Raw genomic sequence first — 25142 nt, forward strand, 5'->3', positions numbered from 1 at the left:
CGAGGAGCTACAGAGACTGAGAGAGAGAGAGAGGCGGGTGGGGGGGATGAATGCTCCTGTCAGCTCAACCCGGCTCGGTCAATCACACACACAAACTCCAAGAGAAATCCCCGCCTACAACCAACCAACCACCCGCCCACCAAATCACTCACAGGGAACACATGCATTTTATATACATAGTTTGATTTATTATTGTCACATGTGTTGGGATACAGTGAAAAGTATTGTTTCTTGCGCGCTATACAGACAAAGGAGAAGGAAAGGTGAGGGTGCAGAATGTAGAGTTATATCGAGAGAAAGAGCCTCCTCACGTTTTTATGTGTATAGAAAGTCACTGACAGCACACACAGCCACAGTAACCACCCCAGCGGAGTAAGAAGTAATAAAGCTGCCAGCCCACTTCCATCCCTGATAATCTCAATAGCGGTATCTCACAACGCTGAAGAGGCCACTCGGTCCATTATAGCTGTGTAGTGAATGAATCATTGTACATTTATTATGTACCCATATTTGATTGCAGGCTTATTGCAGAGTGAATGAGTTTTTGTGTGCACTTGTGTGCAGTAAATGAATCATTGAGTGTACATTTATTGTGCATTGAATTGATATTCGATTGTAGGCTTATTGCAGAGTGAATGAGTTGTGTACACTTGGGTAGTGAATGAATCATTCACTGTACATTCATTCCCAGATAAACTTTGTTTTGCCCTTTTGGTGTTGACTCAATGTAACCAGGTTCCCTCATTGCTCTAACAAAGGGTCATCCTGACTCGAAACGTTAGCTCGATTCTCTCCCCACAGATGCTGTCAGACCTGTTGAGATTTTCCAGCATTTTCTGTTTTTGTTTCAGATTCCAGCATCCGCAGTATTTTACTTTTACCTCATTGCTGACTCTGCTCTGTTTAAAGTGCAAAGCATGCTAGGTGACGGTCCCCGCATACTGCTGCAAAGTTTCCGCATGAACCTTCTTCATTCTATTTAGACGGGGAAGTCTGTAGCCCAGCAGTGTTAAAAATGCATGGCTAGCCCGTGCTGAGCTCAGCTTGGCTAGGGTCAAATTGCAAAATGGCCGACATAGGAAACGGGAGGGGCCAGGCTCAACTCTCTCTCCCTCTGTCTCTTAACCCTGCTAGCACCGACATTGTTACTGCAAGAGTGCTGTCAGAGACATCAAGACTCCCCTTGAGAGAAAAACCTAATTGATGTCACAGTGAGTGAACAAAACAGAAAACTCTGACAAATATCATTAGCACCTCAGGAAGGATATATTGGCCTTGGAGGGAGTGTGGTGCTAATTCACCATAATAATATCAGGGCTTAAAGGTTAGTTTATGAGGACAGGTTATATAAACACCTCATGTTTTCTTGTGTGTACATTGCCGGCACGGCAATGGGGCGGCACGGTAGCACAGTGGTTAGCACTGCTGCTTCACAGCTCCAGGGGCCTGAGTTCGATTCCCGGCTTGGGTCACTGTCTGTGTGGAGTTTGCACATTCTTCCTGTGTCTGCATGGGTTTCCTCCGGGTGCTCTGGTTTCCTCCCACAGTCTAAAGATGTGCGGGTTAGGTTGATTGGCTATGCTAAAATTGCCCCTTAGTGTCCTGGGATGTGTAGGTTAGAGGGATCAGCGGGTAGAATATGTAGGGATATGGGGGTAGGGCCTGGGTGGGATTGTGGTCGGTGCAGACTCGATGGGCCAGATGGCCTCTTTCTGCACTGTAGGGTTTCTATGATTCTACATGATGGAGGAATAACCTAAACAAGATGTTTACAACATTAAAAATATTTGTTAGAAAAGATGCAGAGTACCTGTTTCCTCGTGTGAAGCACAAATAATCTTAAAGTGAGAGCTAGGCCCATATGGGGGGAAAATCCAGGAGCACATATGCACACAAACAGAAATGAGGAATTCTGTCCTCCAAAAGGCTGTGGGTAGTGGGATCATTAGTATCTGCACCCTCTCCTTTCCTTCTCTATGAACGGTATCATTTGTCTGTACAGCACATAAGAAACAATACTTTTCACTGTGTGCTAATACATGTGACAATAATAAATCAAATCAAATCACTTTCAATTTTTGTTCGGTATGCGTGTCAAGGGATACGCGGCCAAAAGGTATTGTGGTAGAGATCAGTCATTATCTAATTAAGTGAGCTTGAGAGGCTGAAATATCTATTCTGTTCCTAAATTCATATATTCCTTCATGGCAGAGCATGAAGGTCAGATCCACCAATATCGATGTTTCTGACTGTTACCCCACCCTCTGCACGATTTAGCAGATCCATAAACAAACTGGCACAATGATATCGGTGACTTTGCATGAAATCCATGCATGTGCAGTGCATGCTAAAGTTGTGATTGCAACTTCAGATAATTTGCATCTGTATTATTATCAAATCCGCCTGGCAGTAAAAATAGAGCAACTTTGACTACAAGTCAACAAGATAATACTATATAATCATATTCATTAGCATAAATGGGTATTGAAGTTATTTGTGTCAAATAATACTTCTTGCAATATACCCTGCTGTCTTGTACCTCACACAATTGCCCATTTTTCACATATGAGACAACGAATGTTAGCAGGCGATTTAGCTGCAGAGACATCAATGTCAAATCCAGTTCTGTTCTAATTGAAAACCCCACATGTTGATGTCAATGGATGGTTTTGATCTCTCCGTCTGTGTTGTGTTAGCTGACCTCAGCCAAGGAAACCAGTGGTTAGGGAGGCAGTTTGATTGATTTTTCACTCCCTAACCACAGCCTCTTGAGCTGAGGCCAACTCGCACAATTTAGACTGGGTGAAGACTGAAAACCTCTCCATCCTTGTCTGCGTGTCACATTTACCAACTGAAGCAGCTGAGCGATTATATGAATATTTTTTAACATTAGGTTAATTCTCTCCATCTACCATCTCAGAGTTATTTATCCTCAAAATTTGTGTTCTGAATGCAGTCTGCAGCTATGGTGCAAACATCAGCAGATTCATAGAATCATATGATGACGTAACACATAAAGGATGATATAGAAAGGAGGCCATTCATCATGGCTGTATTGGCTTTCTGTAAGAACTATCCAATTAGGTCCACTCCCTTTGTTTTTATTCCTCACCATTGCCCTGCAAATTTTTAATCTTCAATTATTTGTTCAGTTTGCTTTTGAATGTTACTATTGTTTAAAGTTTATTTGTCAGTGTCACAAGTAGGCTTACATTAACACTGCAGTGAAGTTACCGTGAAAATCTCCTAGTCGCCACACTCCGGCACCTGTTCAGGTACACTGAGGGAGAATTTAGCATGGGCAATGCATCTAACCAGCGCATCTTTTGGACTGTGGGAGGAAACTGGAGAACTCAGAGGAAAACTATGCAGACACAGGGAGAACATGCAGACTCTGCACAGACAGTGACCCAAGCCAGGAATCAAACCCGGGTCCGTGGTGTTGTGAGGCAGCAGTGCTAACCACTGTGCCACCGTGCTGCCCCTGCATCCACCTCGTTTTCAGGCAATGCATTCCAGATCGTAGCAAATTAACTCCACAAAAGATCCTCCTTGGGTCTCTTGCAAATTATCTTAAATCTGTGTCCTCTTCCTATCTCATCCAACAAAACCTCTCTTCATTTTGAATATCTTTATTAAATTTCCTCTTTAATTCTTCTGCCCTAAAGAAGCAACCCCAGTTTCTCCAGTCCCTTCATGTAACTGAAGTTCCTCATTTGTACCATTCCAGTAATCTCCACTGCACTGTCTCCAAGGTCTTGATTCCTCCCTAAAGTGTGGTGCCAAAATTTGGACAGAATACGACAGCTGTTCCCTATCTAGTGATTTATAAATGTTTAGAATATTTTCCTTGTTTTTCCACTCTGTGCCTCTGTTTATACAACCCAATGATTCCATTTACTTTTCAAGAACCTTCTCAATTTGTCCCCCAACTTTTTAAAAATTCATTTATGGGATGTGGAGACCGCTGGCAAGGCCATTTCCCTAATTGCCCTTGAGAAGGCAATTGTGAATAGACTGTGAGATTACTGAGGAGTTTAGGAATTTTGACCTAACAAAGATAAAGGAACAGCGATATGTTCTCAATTCAGTTTGGTGAGTGATTTAGAGGGTTTTTGCAGCTAGTTGTGTTCCCACATGCCTGCTGTCCTGGTATTTCTCCTCCTCCAATGGAGGTCAGGTGTTTGGGAAGCACTGTTGAAGGGGCCTTAGTGAGTTTCTGCAGTGGATCTTGTAGGAGGTACCCACTCCTGCCACTGTACGCTGGTGATGGAGGAACTGAATGTTTATGGTTATGGTTGAATGCCAATAAGTGAACTGTGTTGTTGGAGCTGCACTCATCCAGGCAAGTAGGAAGTATTCCAACACACTCCTGACTTGCGCCTTTCTCCGCACTCCTAACTCCTGAACTGCTTTAGTAGTTGGTGCATTTATGTCATAGAAAACCCACAGTGCAGAATGAGGCCATTTGGTCCATCAAGTCTGCACCAATAACAATCCCACGCTAGGCCCTATCCCCACAACCCCACACACTTACCCCGCTAATCCCTCTAATCTATATATCCCGGGACACTCGGGGCAATTTAGCATAGCCAATCCAACTAACCCACACATCTTCGGACTGTGGGAGGAAACCTGAGCACCCGGAGAAAACCCAAGCAGACACGGGGACAACGTGCAAACTTCACACAGACAGTGACCCAAACCGGGAATCGAACCCAGGCCCCTGGAGCTGTGAGACAGCAGTGCTAACTACTGTGCCACTGTGCCGCGCCATGTGGCTGGTTCAGTTATTTTTATGGTTATTTGTGACCTCCAGGATATTGATGGTGGGAGATTAGGTGATGGAAAAGCCATTGAGTGTCAAGTGGAGTTGGTAGACTCTCTCTGGAATCATTATGACACAGACGGAGGCGATTTGGCCCACCAAGTTCAAGTAAACTCTCTGTAGGGTAATTATATAGTCCCATAGGTCCATTCTATCCCCAGATCCCCACAAGTTTATTTCTCTCAAGTGTCCATCCAATTTCATTTTCAAATCATTGATCATCTCTGTTTCCACCACCTATGTGCACAACGTATTCTACGTCACCACTACTCACTGTGCAAAAGAAGCTCTTCCTCACATTTATCCATATCACTTGACCAAAACCTTAAACTCGTGCTGCTAGTCCTTGTATGATCAAGTAATGGAAACAGCTTTTCTTTGTCTACCTTATGCATACTTCCATCAAAGATCCCTTTAAACTCCTTTGTCTAAAGAGAACAATTCCAACATTGTCAATTTAACCTTGTAGCTGAAATCTCTCATCCATGGAATCATTATGGTAAATTTCTTCTTTGTCCGCACAAGGACCCTCACATTCTTCCTAAAGTGTGGTGATCAGAATGATACACAATACCCTAGTTGTGGCCTAATCATAGTTTTATCATGTTGGAGATGGCTATTGCCTGGGACTTGTAAATGCTATTTACCACTTACCAGCACAAGCCTGAATATTGTCCAATGTTTTTCTGCCGGCTGTCACTGGCTGCTTCATTTTGTGAGGAGTTATGAATGGAGCTAAATACAGTGCAGTCTTCAGTGAAAATCTCTATTTTATGATGATGGGAAGTTCATTGATTAAGCAACTGAAGATGGTTGAATCTAGGTCATTACCCTGAGGAACAGCTGCAACGGTGTCCTGGGACACAGGCGATTGGCATCCATGACCAGGACCATCTTCCTTTGTGCTGGAATGGCTCCAACAAGTGGACAGATTTCCCCTTGATTTCCATTGACTTCAACTTTACTAGAATTCCTTAATGCCACACCAAATGAAATGCTGCCTAGATGCCAAGGCCAATGACTTTCATCTCACCTCTGGAATTCGGCTCCTTTGTCCATGTGGTAACTTGAGACCACAAATAATGCAGTCAAATGCATTGTTTAAAGAATTATCTTCTTTATATAATAAATAACAAAGTTTAACAATAACTGTAACTCAGCAGAATAGTGATAACTTGGAAACAGGAACAACTAGCACACAAGTCTTGCTTGCAGGACACTCTTACAGATTGAAAAATCTTCCAAAATTTGCATATGCTCAGAACACTCAACGGACACCAGTAAAACAATTACATAGGAGAAAGGGTGATGCGCGACAATCAAGCACGTGGAACAAGGCTTCAGCTATTGAAGGCTTTTATTAGCAAACAATGGAACTAACTAACACGAGTACACCAGTTCAGACTGGAGGGGTCCTGCCGGAGCAGAGGGTCTTATACCTCTCCTCCGGAGGCGGGGCCCCACCGGGATGTGCCATAATAACATTTACCACAGGTAAACACCCTAACCCAACAACATTATACAACCCCCACAGTGACAACACCCTAACCCAACAGTAACATAAGAACAACCCCCAGTGGTAACCAACGATGGTTCACACATTCACCCCTCCTTTAAAAACAAAGGCCGGCGGGGTGCAAAAAACAGGTCATATATGTACAAAATTCACAAGTCCAGACGGTCTGGAGGATCGCACCGTCGCTGTGATCTCCTCAACACCGGTTGCGACACCGGAGCAGGTGCTTGCGGTGGCGTTCTCTCCAAAACAGCGTCCGGCTGTCCCCTCAAGGACTCCCGGGCCGGTTGACCCTGGTGAGGTGATGGTGCAGGGGATCCTGGAACCTTCTGTGGTGGCGCCGATCTCCGAGTCTCAGGCAAGCTGTACATGGGAGTATAACTGTTATGCACTGGTCCCGGTGCTGACCGCGCCACATCTGGGGAAGAAATAAGTAATAGGGGATTCGTGACAGGGGGTATGGGAGCGACAGGAGTTGCTACGTCCCCTGCGGGCGCCAGGTCTCGAATGGAGACTGTGTCCTCTCGCCCGTCAGGATATGCCACATAGGCATACTGAGGGTTGGCGTGGAGGAGTTGGACCGGTTCGACCAAGGGGTCGGACCTGCGGGCCCTCACATGTCGCCGCAGAAGGACGGGTCCTGGGTACGTCAACCAGGCTGGTAATGAGATCCCCGAGGACGACTTCCGAGGGAATGAGAACATCCTCTCGTGGGGAGTAGCATTGGTTGCCGTACACAGGAGGGAACGGATAGAATGGAGCGCATTTGGAAGGACCTCCTGCCAACGGGAGACTGGAAGGCCCCTGGATTTCAGCGCCAGTAGGACAGCCTTCCAGACTGTAGCATTCTCCCTTTCCACCTGTCCGTTACCCCTAGGGTTGTAGCTCGTGGTTCTACTAGAGGCAATCCCGTATGAGAGCAGGAATTGCCTCAAGTCGTTGCTCATGAACGACGAGCCCCTGTCGCTATGTATGTAGCAGGGGTACCCGAACAGGGTAAAAAGCTCACTGAATGCCTTAATCACTGTGGCAGTCGACGTGTCCGCACAGGGGACAACAAACGGGAACCGGGAGTACTCATCTATTATATTGAGGAAATAGACGTTCCGGTCCGTTGAGGGAAGGGGGCCCTTAAAATCCACACTCAGCCTCTCGAAAGGGCGAGTGGCCTTGACCAATTGTGCCTGGTCCGGTCGATAAAAGTGCGGTTTGCATTCCGCGCAAATCCGACAGCTTCTCGTCACTGACCTGACATCCTCCACCGAGTAGGGCAGGTTGCGGGCTTTTACGAAGTGGTAGAGTCGGGTGACTCCAGGATGACACAGGTCATTGTGGAGGGCCTTCAAGCGGTCCTCCTGCATGATGGCGCATGTTCCGCGCGAGAGGGCATCCGAGGGCTCATTGAGCTTCCCTGGACGATACATAATATCGTAATTATAGGTGGAGAGCTCAATTCTCCACCGCAAGATCTTATCGTTCTTGATCTTGCCCCTCTGCGTGTTACTGAACATAAACGCCACGGATCGTTGATCCGTGATCAGAGTGAACCGCTTCCCCGCCAGGTAATGGCGCCAGTGTCTGACTGCCTCCACAATGGCCTGAGCCTCCTTCTCCACCGCTGAGTGCCGAATTTCGGGGCCTTGAAGGGTGCGGGAAAAGAACGTGACGGGCCTGCCTGCCTGGTTTAGTGTGGCGGCTAGGGCAAAATCAGATGCATCACTCTCCACCTGGAAAGGGATGGATTCATCCACCGCGTGCATCGTGGCTTTCGCAATGTCGCTTTTCAAAGCCTTGAAGGCCAATTGGGCCTCCGGCGTGAGTGGGAAGGTCGTGGACTTGATGAGCGGACGGGCTTTGTCCGCGTAGTTGGGGACCCACTGCGCGTAATACGAAAAGAACCCGAGGCATCTCCTCAGTGCTTTCATGCTAGCGGGCAAGGGAAGTTCAGTAAGGGGGCGCATACGGTCTGGATCAGGGCCAATGACCCCGTTTTCCACCACGTATCCAAGGATAGCTAACCTGCGCGTACGGAATACGCACTTCTCCCTGTTATAGGTCAGATTCAGGCGAGATGCAGTGCGCAGAAAGTGTTGGAGATTCGTGTCATGGTCCTGCTGGTCATGGCCGCAGATGGTGACGTTATCCAGGTACGGGAAGGTAGCCCGCAACCCGTTCTGGTCCACCATTCGGTCCATAGCACGCTGGAAGACCGAGACCCCATTGGTGACACCAAATGGAACCCTGAGAAAATGGTATAGACGACCATCCGCCTCAAAAGCCGTGTATTGTCGGTCCTCTGGGCGGATGGGGAGTTGATGGTAGGCGGACTTAAGGTCTATGGTAGAGAACACTCGGTACTGCGCAATCTGATTGACCATATCAGAAATGCGCGGGAGAGGATACGCATCCAGCTGCGTATAACGGTTAATGGTCTGACTGTAGTCGATGACCATCCGAGGTTTGTTCCCGCTTTTAACTACCACGACCTGCGCTCTCCACGGACTAGCACTGGCCTGTATGATCCCTTCCTTGAGGAGCCGCTGAACCTCAGATCTAATAAAGATCCGGTCTTCAGCGCTGTAACGCCTACTCTTAGTAGCGATGGGCTTGCAGCCTGGTACCAGATTCTTAAATAAGGAAGGTGTGGTGATTTTCAGAGTGGAAAGATTGCATGCGGGGCGCTTTGGGCAATTTGGAGGCTGCGGCTGATTCCCTACTGCCAGTGAAGGGAGTGGCCCACCGTAGTGTAGGATCACACTCTTCATGTGGACCATAAAATTTAGTCCGAGGAGAATTGGCGCACAAAGGTGAGGTAACACAAGGAGCCTGTATTGCTCGTAAATTGTGCCCTGTACCTCTAGGGTTACCATACACCGTCCTTGGATCGGTACAGACCGGGACCGTGATGCCATGGAAATTGTCTGCTTGGCAGGTAGAACCCGGAGTCCACACCTTTTTGCAGTGTCAGGGTGTATGAAACTCTCGGTGCTCCCACTGTCAAACAGACAATACACAGTACGACCATTTACCTTGATGTTCATCATGGAATTCTCAAGCCTGTGATGCTTTGTCTGGTCCAGGGAGATCGACGCCACCGTTGGCCCCTGGGCGTCACTGCATGCAGCCGATGTTGATGCTGAGGACCCTTGCTGGTCACTCCTAGTCGTCGTGGACCATGATGGCCGCCCCCATGAATCGCACGTGGGTGAGGGCGCCAAACGTAGCGACTCCTGGTGGTCTTCCTCCTCCTCCGTCAGCCACGATGGCGCCGTCCTGGATTCGCACGTGGTCGGACCTCGTGGGTACTGCGACGTCGAAGGAGATTGTCTCCGCTCTGGAGGGTTACAAGCTGCACTGCCGTTTTTGGACTTCGACCTGCAAACTTTAGCATAGTGGCCCTTTTTACCACACTGGCTGCAGATTGCCGTTTTTGCAGGACACTGTTGCCGTGGATGCTTGGCCCCACCGCAAAAATAGCATCGCTGGCCGCCTGGAGCTGCCGCCGTCGTCGGATCGATATGGGAGCGCGAGCCCGCGGGGCGAGGAGGGATTTGAGCTTGCTCTTGCCACGTTGTCTCCACGTGGTCCTCGGGGTACAGAGCCAAGCTTTTCGACGCTGCTTCCAGCATCTCAGCCATCTCCATCGCTTGGGTCAAGTTGAGGTTCCCTTTCTCCAGTAACTTAAGCCGGATGTACGAGGACCCTACCCCTGCTACGAACGCGTCTCGGGCGAGGTCGTACATATATTGTTCGGCTGATACGTCTTTACAATCGCAATCCCTGGCAAGCTGCAGGAGCTCATTGGCGTAGTCCTCCATGGTTTCGCCCGACTGCCAACGTCGTGTAGCGAGGAGGTAACGAGCGTGTATCTCGTTGGGTGGTCTCGTGTATCGTTTCTTCAAGAGCTCGATGGCCCTCGGGTAAGTGGTGGCCGCATGAATCGCAAGATAAATCGTGTCGCTTACCCTTGCGTGGAGGACTTGGAGTTTGTCGCTGTCTGTAGTAACAGCTACAGAGGCTGCCAGGTAGTCTTCGAAACACTTCCACCAGTGGTCGAAGGTGTTAGCGGCACCAACCGCACGTGGGTCCAACGCCAGACGTTCTGGTTTTAATATTTGTTCCATACTCCCTTTTTACTGTTGAGAGTTTTATGTTTGCTAATAAAATTGATGCGCGACAATCAAGCACGTGGAACAAGGCTTCAGCTATTGAAGGCTTTTATTAGCAAACAATGGAACTAACTAACACGAGTACACCAGTTCAGACTGGAGGGGTCCTGCCGGAGCAGAGGGTCTTATACCTCTCCTCCGGAGGCGGGGCCCCACCGGGATGTGCCATAATAACATTTACCACAGGTAAACACCCTAACCCAACAACATTATACAACCCCCACAGTGACAACACCCTAACCCAACAGTAACATAAGAACAACCCCCAGTGGTAACCAACGATGGTTCACCACAAAGGGCTTATAAGAACACTATACTCAAAATGGCACTCTATAACAGTCCATGGACCAGGAGTTAAATGCATTGCTGAAGCGTAGCACTGATGAATAGGATGTCAGTGAGTAGGTGCCACTTTATAATGCTGTTGAGCACCGCAGATGTGCAGGTTAGGCTGATTGGCCACGCTTAACTGCCTCTTAGTGTGAGGGAATCTAGCAGGGTAAATATGTGGGGTTGCGGGGATAGGACCTGGGTGGGATTGTTGTCAGTGCAGGCTCGATGGGCTGAATGGCCTCTTTCTACACTGTAGGAATTCTACGATAATGTTTCTCCAGAGCTGCACATACAGAAAAGTGTCTTGGGGATTGATCTGTAATTCCTGGAGACTCCAGGCTAATGCTGGAGGATTGGTAATCCTGAATGTAGCCCCCCGCCCCCCCCCCCCCCATATTCCACCTTTAAACCCCACTAGTAATCCAGATTGATTTCTGACCCTTATTTTACTGGCACACAGTGGATCATTGACACAAATGCTGTCAGTGAATGCAGACAGTTTGTGTTATGTGGATTGTGTGTGTCACACTCACTGCCTTCCCCTACTCCCGGAACCATTGTGCAGCAGCCACTGGCCGCCGGGCTGCTTTAATCTGCGTGCCTTCCGGCTGAGGTGGCCCTCTGCGCTGGGGGGAGTGTGAGGCAGGCTTTCCTGGGAAATGGCTGACTGCAGAGTGGAGGCACCGGTTCCGATCCCGGAGACGGGGGTCGGCGGAGGGGGGGCCACGCAGAGCAACAATAACCCGCTGGCCAGGAAGCTGAATAAAATCCTGGAGACCCGGCTGGACAATGACAAGGTGGGAGCTGTCAGTCAGTGAGCCTCCTGTCAGTGTACCTGCTGTCAGTGGACTGACCTGTGAGCAGCTTCACTCTACTAAAGCATCACATCCATGATCTATTCAGTGAGAATTATGTGGGAAGGGAAATAAGCTATAAAACAAAACAGTTTCTTTAATTTAAAATTTTTTATTATTGTCACAAGTAAGGCTTACATTAACACTGCAATGAAGTTACTGTGAAAATCCCCTAGTCGCCACACTCCGGCACTGAGGGAGAATTTTAGCACAGCCAGTGCAACTAACCAACACGTCTTTCAGACTGTGGGAGGAAACTGGAGCACCCGGAGGAAACGCACGCAGGGAGAATATGCAAACTCCGCACAGACAGTGACCCAAGCTGGGAATTGAACCCTGGTCCCTGTGAGGCAGCAATGTTAACCGCTTGTTCACCGAATGGAAGCTTCAAAGTCTCTAATTACATTGCAGTTGTAAACAATCGTTTCATAGAATCCCTACAGTGCAGAAGAAGGCCATTCGGCCCATTGAGTCTGCACCAACCACAATCCCACCCAGGCCCTATTCCTGTAACCCCACATATTTACCCTGCTAATCTCCCTGACACTAGGGTCAATTTAGCATAATCAATCAACCTAACCCGCACATCTTTGGACTGTGGGAGGAAACCGGAGCACCCGGAGAAAACCCACGCAGGCATGGGACGAACGTGCAAACTCCACACAGAGTGACCCGAGGTTGGAATTGAACCCGGGTTCCTGGCGCTGTGAGACAGCAGTGATAACCACTGTGCCACCGCGCTGCCCAATATAGAGAGCCTGAGAATAGGAGTGATAATCTTGCTCCAGGATTTTGTCAATGTTATTTGCATGGATATGTCAATGTGAAAGAAAAGGTGCAGCTCCAATACTTAAATAGGCCAACGATGTGTCTTGCTCTGCAAATTGGTTGATTATCGTTGGTTATAGATGTTGTTTACATCTCGAGTTCCTTTGGTTACCAATGTCCTACACCCAGAATGGATGACCCCCCTCCCTCCTAAGTTACAGGGTGAAGACTTGAGCATGTCTGGTGCACACATGGTTCAGATACCCATCACTTAATCATATCAAGCACCATCACACCTCAAAACTACTTACTAGTTCAGGACCGCTCTAGAGAGCAGATGGCATAGTTTCTCCACCATTCACTGCTTTCTCTTTCTGCTACTTGGTGCTGGGGTATAGGTACAGGGGAAATGTTAGGGGGAAGTTTTTCACTCAGAGGGTGGTGGGCGAGTGGAATCGGCTGCCGTCAGTGGTGGTGGAGGCAAACTCAGTAGGGTCTTTTAAGAGACTCCTGGATGAGTACATGGGACTTAATAGGATGGAGGGTTATAGGTAGGCCTAAAAGGTAGGGATATGTTCGGCACAACTTGTGGGGCCGAAGGGCCTGTTTTGTGCTGTAGTTTTCTATGTTTCTACTTCATCCTTGCACCTCTACAAAAAGGAGCTTGTGGATGATTTTTGCTAATATGATTGGGAATGTTTGTTTGGCTGCTTGTGCTGTTCTCCTCAGGCCCTAAATATGATTTTGCTACTCTAATTTATTTCCTATTTTCCCCAATGACTTTTTTGAACTCACTTAGCCAATAAAATGCACCACCTGTTCCTTGAAAACTCTGATTCCCTCTATTCAGGTACTGCCCAGCACCCCTCTTCATCAAACCTCTGTCACTAAATGCCCTTAATGTATCTGTTATTGCTTACTGTCACTCTATATTTAATATAGACATAATTTCCGAGGACTTTAAACTTGCTACCCAAATCTATACTTTCTCTCGATATCAAGTTTGAACCTCTCCGATCAGTTTCTTCCCCTGATTGTATTCAGAGTTCTCTAGAAATGGCTTCTCTTCCTGGCCCTATGCTATAATACATCTTTGTATCCTTTTATTCCTCATTAACGTGCTGGTTCTCAATGACATCGTCTGCAGAATTGGGGTCAGTTTTTACAGGCTTGGTATTGATACCCAGATCTACCCCTGCCACCCCCCAATTGTCTGGTTTGTGAGACCGTTTGTTTGAAATATTATCAGAGTTTGGAATGAGCCACAATCTCTGACACCCAAACGTTGGGAAGATTGAAGCCATTGGGTGGGATTCTCTGGCCGCGCTCGCCTCAAAACCAGAGAATCTCGCCTTGGTCAATGGACCTTTTCATGGTCTGCGCCCACTACAATTCCTCTGGTGGGTGGGATGGGAGAATTCTCCCCATTGTCTTTGGCCTCCTCCACAAACTCCATACTTTTGCCACCAACTTTAACTCCAACCCTGGCTACTGTCCTCATGCTGAACCCAACTGATCACAAACTTGTTATCCTTCTTGATCCTGATTGAGTTTTTAGTCCCATATCTTCTTTGTCAAGGGAACTGTCTACATCTCTCTCCATAATATCACCGGACACTGACTCTGTCCCTGTCCAATACATCTGTTACTGAAACTCTCAACTGTTGTCACTTCCGGATCATCTTCCACCCTCTACCCAGTATAAACCTCAGCCTGGACTATGGCCTTGCTCATCCAAAAAAGAACAAAGAAAATTACAGCACAGGAACAGGCCCTTCGGCCCTCCAAGCCTGCACCGAACATGCTGCTCATCTGAACTAAAACCCCCTACCCTTCCGGGGACCGTATCCCTCTATTCCCATTCTATTCATGTATTTGTCAAGACACCCCTTAAAAGTCACTATCTTATCTGCTTCCACTACCTCCCCTGGCAGCGAGTTCCAGGCACCCACCACCCTCTGTGTAAAAAAACTTGCCTTGTACATCTCCTTTAAACTTTGCCCCTTGCACCTTAAACCTATGCCCCCTAGTAATTGACTCTTCCACCCTGGGAAAAAGCTTCTGACTGTCCACTCTGTCCATGCCCCTCATAATCTTGTAGACTTCTATTTCGTCGCCCCTCAACCTCCATCGTTCTACTGAGAACAAACCAAATTTTTCCAATCTCGCATAGCTAATGCCCTACACACCAGGCAACATCCTGGTAAATCTTTTCTGTCCCCTCTCCAAAGTCTCCACATCCTTCTGGTAGCGTGGCGACCAGAATTGAACACTATATTCCAAGTGCGGTCTAACTAAGGTTCTATAAAGCTGCAACATGACTTGCCAATTTTTACACTCAATGCCCCGGCCGATGAAGGCAAGCATGCCGTATGCCTTCTTGACTACCTTCTCCACTTGCATTGCCACTTTCAGTGACCAGTGTACCTCTACACCCAGATCCCTCTGCCTATCAATACTCAAGTGTTCTGCCATTTACTGTATATTTCCTATCTGTATTAGACCTTCCAAAATGCATTACCTCACATTTGTCCGGATTAAACTCCATCTGCCATCTCTCTGCCCAAGTCTCCAACCGATCTATATCCTGCTGTATCCTCTGATGGTCCACATCGCTATCCGCAAATCCACCAACCTTTGTGTCGTCCGCAAACTTACTAATCAAACCAGTTACATTTTCCTCCAAAACTTCCTTAGACCTCAGTCCTACACCAGCCATCCCTCCAACATCTCTCCATTCCTTTAATTATGTGCATGCCAATATGCCAATGTTCCACAGTTAGTAATTGTATTTCTGTGCTTAGGCCTCACACTCTTAGATTCCCTTTGAAAACCCCCGCCTCTCCATCTCCATAAATATGTTACTTAAAATCCCACCTCTTTGACCAAATTTTTCATCACTCCAGTACCAGCTCCTTCTATGGCTTGGTGTTGATTTTTCTTCCCTTGTTAATTCCTGGGATGGTGGAACACTCTTATGAGGGGAGATTGAGGAGACGGGGCTTCTCTACAACTTAGAAGAATGAGAGGTGGTAATTTGAAACTTGCACAAATTCTTAAAAGGCAACACAGGGTAGATGCATAAAGATGTTTTCCCTGGCCGGGCAGGGGAGGGGGGTTTTAGAACTGGGAGGGACAGTCTCAGAATACGAAGCAGGCCGTTTAGGACTGAAATGAGGAGGAATTGCTTAATTCAGAGGGAGGTGAATCTTTGGAATTTTCTACCGCAGAGGGCTATGGAGGCTCGATCGTTAAGTGTGTTCAATACAGAAATCAATAGATTTCTAGATATTAATTACATCAAACAGTTTAGGGATAATACAGAAAAATGGAGTTCAGATAGATGATCAGGCATGATCATATTTAATAGCAGAGCAGGCTTGATGGGCTGTATGGCCTAACCCTGCTCCTCTGTACCTATTTTCCAAAAGGTGCTAACTAAATACAAGCTGTTGACGTATCTGTAGAAACTTTGTAAATGTGTTGGTGAAAATTTCCTCCGATATTGGTGGAAGCGCAAGTTGTCTTGTGGGAATGCAATGTATTAGCAACAACGAAAACGTAGATAAAAAAGGTTAGGTTACTTAACATACAGAGATACAATGTGTTCAGAAAAAATAGAGAGGTACAAAATGGGAAGACATTGTAATACTGGAAAGAGAGAATGTCTTTGAGGTGGCAAGGACAGAATCCATCTGGTTAGAGTTGAGAGGTGACAGAAATATTATGAAACTACTGGCGGTATGGTAAATGCTTCCAAATAGTGAAAGGCGGGTGGACGGGTCGGGGGGGGTTGGGAATGGTGGGATGCAGGGGGACACATCTGTAAGGAAATGTGCAAGAACTGTAGTATGTTGCTGAAAATAGAGATATCCTGTTGAAGCTTTTATTTTGCACTCATCTGGATACTAGGGAGCAACAGTTTATACTCCATGAGAAAAGGGTGCAGATTGGCTGACAAGTCAACTTTGGTTAGTCAAGAGGTCACCATGGATAATGCACAAGTGAACTATTCTCCCCAGGTTTTTGTTTAATTCAAAGAAGGCACAATGCTTAGACATGTTCCTTTCGCCCGCAGAGGACAGGTCCCTGCGTGTGAATACATGTAACTTCTAACAAGCATAAGTGAGCAACATTGCAAACGTGATTGATCTTAGATTTGTTGTCAGCATAATCCTTAGCACACTCGAGATTGTATCAGCAAGTGCTGTCCAGTCACAGAATTACAATGAATATTAAACCTTCTGTTCTGAGTTTTGTAAACATGCGTTGGTTGAATATGGTCAGTACTCTGCCAATTGTGAACAGCCACTGGGATGTGCTGTTTGAGACAACCCACCATCGTTTGGATGTACGACCTGCATGCATGGCATCATGCCAGTATTGAAAATCATTTGCCGCAATACTCATTTGTGTGGTAAGTAGAAGGTCTTTTTGGATAAATGGCAGCATCCTGTTCTTAGAAAACTTTCAGATCTGAACAAGGCAGCCTTCTGCCCATTCATGAGTATGCGCGATACACAGCGAGCAATAATCCTTTTTATCATGCAATATAAATTGTTGCTCCCTTTGAGCTTTGGCATTCTTGCTCCTGTCTTGATGAGGACAAAACAAAAAGCTTCCACAGAATGTCTTTTTTTTTTCAGCAGTCGTCAAGCTTTGTACTACCAAGTGACAACAATAGATTGGTGATATTGTGGACTTGAAAATTATCCCAATCATTATTTGTCTTTCACTGCTTGTTCGATATATATACATGAATTGGAGATTGGAGTCCAGAGTAAAATTTCTGATACCAAAGTTGGAGATGTGGCAAATAGTGAGGAATAGGGTTTGGATTAGGGTTAGGGTCTTTGAAGGTGGCAAGGACATATTGAGGAAGTAATTTTTGGACCTTGGGTTTTATAAATAGAGTATTAGGTACAACGGTAGGGAAGTCATGATGAACTTTTATAACGCTATGGTTAGGATGTGTTCTGGTCACTTTAGGAAGGATGTTAGGATCCGTCAGAGGGTGCAAAGGAGATTTATCAGAACAATCCCAGGGATGAGGGATCCTAGCTACAAGACTGGGGAAGCTGGGTTGCTCTCCTTGGAACAAAGGAGATTGAGGGGATGTTTGATTGAGGTGTACAAGATAATAAGTTTAGACAAGGTGGGCAGAGAAAAGCTGTTCCCATTAGCTGATTGTACGAGGACTAGGGGGCACAGATGTAAAGTTTTGGGCAAGAGATGCAGCGGGATGTGAAAAAGGGGTTTTTCATGCAATGAGTGTTAATGACTTGGGAATTGTTGTCTATGAGGATGGTAAAAGTGTACAGGATCAATAATTTCAAAAGGAAATTAGTTGGGCACATGAAGAAAATGAACTTGCAGTGATAGAATAGGAAAACAAGACTGAGTAAATTGTTCCACAACATGCCTCAGGAACTCAATGGGCCGAATGACTTTCTTCTGTGTCGTTTGAGCACATTTGGAAAACATAGTGACCAAAGACGTTACTCACCTGTTTAAATGGGTTTTCAATATCTATCACTCTTGACATAAATGTCACTCCTGACACTTCAGTATTGACAGCTTTGATATATTAAGTCAATAGAGGCAATTAAAGATTCTTACGAGCCTCTAATAAGTAGTTACTGGAATCTATAATTAATGGCTGAGTGACTGAGTACTTCAAGAAATTTGAGCTGATTCGAGAGAGCAGACATGGATTTGTAAGTGTGGAATTCTCTTGTAGAGAAAGCAGTCGACGCTAACTCAATAATTTTAAATCTGTGATTGATAGATTTTTGCTAACCAAGAATATTAAGGGAGCCAAGTTGACTGGATGGAGTTAGGGATACGGATCAGTTATGATCTTAGTGAAATGTGGAGTAGGCTTGAGGGGTTGAATGTCCTGCTTGTGTTCCTATGATACCGGGAACTTTGTATGCAGATGGAAAAAAAGATCTTTGTTGAGGAGGTTTTTTATGTGGCATGTAATGACAATATTTATGTTTTATAGTTAGTTGAATTCAGTACAGCATGGTTTAGGCAATCATGTCACTGCTGATTTAAGTTAGAAAAAATATGCCTGGGTTCTTTAATGAGTTGTGGGTATCACTAGCAAGGCCAGCTAGTACTTGTCTAGTCTATGGGACAGCTCTCCCAATTTTGGCACAAACCAAGTAAAAAAGATTTTTGCAGCAGGGTACCAGTTGCCATTGCAGGTGCCTAAGCCGATACCAGATGGTTGATCTGGTTTGCTTCCTTTTTGGCATTTCTGTAATGATTTGGTACAACTGAGTGGCTTGCCAGGCCATTTCGGAGGGCAGTTAAGAGTCAACCACATTGCTGTGGCTCTGGGTAAGGATGGCAGATTTCCTTCCCTGAAGGACACCAGTGAACTAGATAGGTTTTGACAACAATCAATGATAGTTGTCATTGTCACTAGCTTTATATTCCAGATTTATTTATCTATTTATTACCAGCTGCCGTAGTGGAATTTGAACTTGTGTCCCTAGGGCCTTAGGCCTCTGGATCACTAGTCAAGGGGCCTAATCACAATGCCACCATCCTCCCTAGGTGAAGAGGGCCTGGGTGTTAAGTGCTCAAACTGTGCACCTTGATATTGAAACATGGAATATATTTTATATGTTTTAAACATGTTAAGATTCTTCCCCCCATAAAGCAGGTTTCACATCTCTCACATAGATGAACAACAATGCCAAGCACGGGGCACAGTAGGATAAGGTTCAATAATGTTTAATTAAGAAACTAATGATTACTGTTGCCTCGTCTGAAGTAAAGAGACAGTTTTATAGGATAGTGACTTCCACTCTCCCTGATCCTAATCTTGAAGTTATTTGGAGTGTACCACAGTAATTGATCTAATATTGAGTCTGTTTTTTTAGTGTGTCGTAGGCAGTCAGAGAACCTGGCTCACACTGGGCCTGCAAAGGGAGAGTGCACCAAAGTTTGTGGGCATTTGTTCTTTGCTGAGTCTGTTGGAGAGATAAGAATTATATTTTCTTTGCTTTTAAAAGTAAACTAGAAACAGCATTGACCCTAGACAGGCCAGATCACAGTCAATGTTTTTTACACAGGGAGTGGTGGATGCCTGGAACTTGCCGCCGGGGGAGGTAGTGGAAGCAGATACGATAGTGACCTTTAAGGGGTGTCTGAACAAATACATGAATAGGATGGGGATAGAGGGATATGGTCCCTGGAAAGGTAGGGGGTTTTAGTTCACACGGGCAGCATGGTTGGTGCAGGTTTGGAGGGCCGAAGGGCCTGTTCCTGTGCTGTAATTTTCATTGTTAACGTATTTTCTGAGCTCCTCCCTTTTCTCTGCTTTGCTGTGCGGAATTAATACTACTAAAAGGATATTGCAAATATTTTTAATCTACTCGCACATAATTGTTGTGCAAATAATTTTCATGTCAGCATTCTTGTACAAAGTTTTTTCCAGCAAACTTGATGGCAGCTCCTCAAGATTAACTTTTCTTGTGCATTTTGCCAATTAATGCTGGAGAAAGTGTGTGCTGACATCAAAGTTGAAGCATCATAGTACTTGGGGAAGGTCGTGTTTTATTAGCAACTAAAATATATTCCCATGGCACATGGTTTTTTTCTCTTAAATGCGACTTCTGCTGTTAAGGGAAAGGATATTGAATATGCATTACTGTCTTTCTGTTAGATCATACATTTATTCCTGTTCAGAATAAAATATGAGTGCTAATTTAACTACGTAACTAATCTGATAGTTTTGATGGTAGCATGAATGCTTTTGTTCATTTTAACTGGTGACATGTAAGCAAATGTACCAGTCGGCCGTTCAGTAGTTTGGTTGATTGGAAAACAGGATGACATTGAGAAAACAGCCTGTAGCTGCAGGTGAGGGAATGCATGTTGTGCAGGAGGGAGAACCAGATGGAAGGGAATGGTGGAATGAACAAAGTATGTGGAAAGCAATAATCTTGAGAAAGAAGCCAGATGGAAGGGACCGCCATGAGAGCAATGTGCATGGTATTCTCAGGCATCCTGTTGTCCAAAGCTAATCCAATCTGTTATAATGTTCATACGTCAGTAGATTGTAAAATTATGAGACCAGTGAAATTTGTAACAGTGCACCAGCGAGCATGTTCTGACCAGTGTTGCATGTCCACTACTTGTACTCTCACATGGCTTTGAAGATTTTTAACAACTTGATTTTTTTATGTTTCTAAAGCTGTTTGTGCTTAATGTTTTGAGTTTCTGATATTATCAGATTGTTCTCAGTGACTGGCCCTTAATTCTAACTTAAATAATAACTTTTAAAAATACCAAGCAAGAGACATAAGTGAAATTCTGTAAGGGTTCATAGAATCCTACAATGCAGAAGGAGGCCATTTGGCCCATCGAGTCTGCAGTGACCACAATCCCGCTCAAGCCCTATCCCCATAACCCCAAGCACTTACCCTAGCTTGCTCCCCTGACACTAGAGGGCAATTTAGCATGACCAATCCACCTAACCCACAGATCTTTGGACTGTGGGAGGAAACCGGAGCACCCGGAGGAAACCCATGCAGACACAGGAAGAATGTGCAAACTCCACACAGGCAGTGACCCAAGCCGGGAATTGAACTCGGATCCCTGGCGCTGTGAGACAGCCGTGCTAACCACTGTGCCGCCGTGGCACCCGCACGGTTCTTGAATGATTCATGGATAAGTGCACCATGCTCTTAACCCACCTATTTTGTATGGGTAGTAAAATCCATAGAATCCCTATTGTGCAGAAAGAGACCATTCAGCCATCGGGTCTACATCGACTGTCTGACAGAGCATCTTCCCCAGGCCCACCCCAGCCCTATCCCCGTAACCCCATGCATTTACCCTGTTATTCCCCTAACCTACACATCTTGGGACACTAAGGGGCAATTTGGCATGGCCAGTCCACTGAACCTGCACATCTTTGGGTTGTAGGAGGAAACTAGAGCACTTGCAAGATCCAAACAGGCTGAGTCAGTTGATTCCAGCTAGGCAGCGCTGAGAACTCTGCAATTAGTTTTAGCCGTACTAAAATGAGTCGAGATTATTGCTTCTGATAGTGCTGTGTGAGAGATGGTCAAATTTACCTGGAATGGCCACAGTGATTGAGTACCCTTGCTCCCCAGAAGAACAAATTCTTGACAAAGGTATCGGAGGGCCTGTGCCACCCGTCAAACTGTACTGCACGATGTGTTGTTACCATGGAGATAGCTAAAGGAAGAAAATTAAAGGGAATATATTTCCAACAGGAGCAGACTCTTGATAGATCCGTGGAATTGGGTCTCAAACTTTTAGATGTACTTTGAAGCAGAAGAAGCAGTTGGCTTTTTGAAGTCCTGTGGTGCCGACATGCATTTACTTGTTCTTGGTACCTCTTAATCTTATCTATTAATCTTGATGCACGGTGGAGCTGGAGAAATGAGCAACTTCCTGAGAAAGAAAATTTGACTTCAATAATAGTTTTATTTTTCTGGGCGGTAATTCATCACAATTGCAAGGGGCAAAAGTTCTTGCATTTTAAAACTTTCAATAGCATACTTCAAACCCATCACAATCCTTTTCATTCAATTTGAGCTGCTCTTTCCTGCTGAAATAGAGCGCATTTTCAGCAGATTTGGCACGGTTACTTCTTAGTTATTTTATCTCCCTTTCCAAATGTGTGCACTGACTCCTGCTGTTGCATGATTCCAAAAACATTGGCAATCCTTTGATACTTCTTTCCACTGGCCATTCTTCTTGTGTAAGTCAAGATAGGGAGTGTTGGCATTTCTCCGCTGGAAAACATTCAAACCATGTCTAATCCTGCTCACAAGTTCATTTTTCACCTGGGAGCATTGAATAGTGATCAGGAAGAGGAAGGCTACCTGATTTTTCCTATCTCTCCCTGGCCCAAAATGCTATAACTGTTATTCAAGCTTCAATTGTACCCTCGTCTAAACTTCAAACTGTAAGTACAGTGAAACCTATACATTACGGACACTTTAGGAACCGGTCATCATTGTTTTGCAGATGTCTTTAGTTTCAAAGTGAGCATTGTTTGTGCTGTCAACATCAGTAAAATGGGGACTACTTTGCTCAGCATCCATTGTAGCATAGAAACCTCGCCAATGCTGGGTTAGAACTGCAGATGCATTCATAGATGGAATCATGGAATCCTATAGTACAGAAGGAGGCCATTCATCCCATCGAGTCTGCACCAACTACAATCCCACCCAAGCCCTATCCTCATAACCCCATGCATTTACCCTAGCTAGTCCCTCTGACACTAAAGGGCAATTTAGCATGACCAATCCACCTAATCCGCATATCTTCGGACTGTGGGAGGAAACTGGAGCACCCGGAGGAAACCCACACAGACACGTGGAGCACGTGCAAACTCCGCACAGACAGTGACCCAAACTGGGAATTGAACCCAGGTCCCTGCCTCTGTGAGGCAGCAGTGTGAACCACTGTGCCACCATGCCTCCCAACTCTGGAGATGGGGCAGTGTCTCTGCTGCTGAGTATATGCCAGGTTTAAAAAAAAAACTTCCTATTTCACAAAAGATGTCTCTTTCACAAAACATGCTGCCACATTGCACTAGACAGTATACACTGACCTCCAGAGAATTTTACGCCAGAAAGGAAGCCAGCTTCAAGCAGGAGCATTGAGGCCAAAACATTGCATGTTTTCAAGAAGCAGTTAGATAAAGCACTTGAGGGGAAGGGGATCAAAGAATATGCGGGGAAGGCGGGATCAGGCTATTGAGTTGGATGATCAGCCATGATGAGAATAAATGGCAGCACAAGCTCAAAGGGCCGATTGGTCTTCTCCTGCTCCTATTTTCTATGTAGACCTCAATTCACTGAATGTTCAAGATACAGTAGCTTTATGACAGGCTGCGTCCTGTGCATTTAAAGCTGTTCGTAATTTGCAAGTGTCCATGGTTTCAGAGTGTTTGTTGAACGTTTTGCCATGTAAGTTACTTGGGTTTCTCAATATGATTCATTTTTGGGGCTGAAATTTATACTGGTTTCACTGAAATATACAAAAAATGTGAACAATACTGACAGTATTGTTGCATGCTTTTCATAACTTTGCCCTCAATTGCACCCCACCCTGGCCAACAACGATTCCTCTCTGAGATGTTGACTTGTGTTTGGTACACGCTGCTGTCTGGTACCTCTGGTACCTGCAACTACTCATGTTTGAGACATTGACGGTAAATGTCAGCAGGTTATTCAATAGGGGTTAGCATACCTGAGTCTGATCTTGTCCGAACAGGTTTGCTGCCAGCAAGGATCACTTCCTAGAGATCGATGGCAAGAACTCACTGTATCAGCTTACATTCATGCCAAGAATACATTTCTGCCAGATTTCAACCAATGCAAGACAACCCAGGGGCCTCGCCCACAACTGTCTTGACCTGTACACCACAGGTACCATATATACTCATTGAGATATTGGGATTGTTGTGTTTGAAGCAGCTAGGCATTTAACTAGACTTAACACTGTTACAGAAGAAGAAACATCCATTAACCCAACAATCAATAAAGCCTTGAAATCCTTATTACCCATTTTCAATAAAATACATTGGTTCCCTGTAATACTTTCATTTGTCACAGTGATTCATTGGGGCTCCAGTTTCTTGAAGGAATTTCCCAGTAACTGCTAATTTGCCAGTGATTCATGACAGTTCTTGTTTCTCTAAGGATTTCCTCGATCTAATTTCTCAAAGGGACTTAATCTGGCAGAAATGTATTCTTGGCATGAAGCTTCTTACAGACGTGTCCCAAATTCTTGGAAATTAGCTTCTTGTAAAGCCCTTGCTTTATACAGAGATGCACTACACTGCTAGAATCTGTGTTACTGAGAATTCTTTTTACTGCAGCTTTATTTATTTAAATGTAGCATTAATGAGAACCTAGAATTTAATTTAAGAAATAACAAAATGTGCAGCATTGAGTGTATAAGAACCTAATGTGTTGAGACCTATCATCCTATGAATGCTGTGCATATTACTTGTGGTTCATTATACTACTCGCTTTAAATGCAAGTCCAAAGCCCCATGTTACATAATCATTCTGCTTTACAATAGTTTTAACATTGTTCCCCATTGCAAGGACAGTAAAGGCAAAGTAATCAGCTCTTCAAAATGTAATTTAAAAAATGTTTTAAAAAGTGTATAGTCTCAGTGCAGTGCATTTCCTATTAAGTTACAAAATATACCTTTTCAATTCACAGGACATGTTGGAAGCTCTTAAAGCCTTATCTGTATTCTTCACTGAGAATAGCTTGCGTACCAGGAGAAATCTGCGAGGAGACATAGAGCGGCGTAGCTTGTCCATTAATGAAGAATTTGTACGTGTGTTCAAAGACGTCAAAGAGGTATGTGTCAAACATCTCTTACATTGAAGAGGACTTACGGCTTGTGAAGTGTTGATTGATGATATTTAGATTAGAATTGAAGGTCCTCTTTTTGGAAGAAAAACTAAAAAGAAATCGGAGCAAACTGATGACAAAAGGTTGCGTTTTGCATGTATGTACGTAACAAAAATTAAACACGCCTCTATTCATTAGGGAGGATTTGCTAGCTTTCAAGAAGGTTGCTGCATGAAACGTCTGCTGAAGTGGTTATTCTTCATCTTGGTAGAGAGGGGGAAGAGATAACATGGCCAGCCTTG

The 25142-nt window shown here is 45.2% G+C and overlaps 1 protein-coding gene across 1 annotated transcript in view; it reads left to right on the forward strand.

The window, feature by feature from the left end:
• Positions 1-11436: 11436 nt before the first annotated feature.
• The window catches only part of cog6 (component of oligomeric golgi complex 6), a 148488-nt gene continuing 134782 nt past the window's right edge, over positions 11437-25142 (forward strand). Inside the window, exons 1-2 of the mRNA XM_078222309.1 lie at positions 11437-11643; positions 24703-24846. Of these exons, the coding sequence (XP_078078435.1) occupies positions 11506-11643; positions 24703-24846 (282 nt within the window). The 5' untranslated portion in view covers positions 11437-11505. The remainder of the gene's footprint in view (positions 11644-24702; positions 24847-25142) is intronic.

The sequence above is a fragment of the Mustelus asterias genome, chromosome 10, assembly GCF_964213995.1.
Source record: "Mustelus asterias chromosome 10, sMusAst1.hap1.1, whole genome shotgun sequence".
Lineage (NCBI taxonomy): Eukaryota > Metazoa > Chordata > Chondrichthyes > Carcharhiniformes > Triakidae > Mustelus > Mustelus asterias.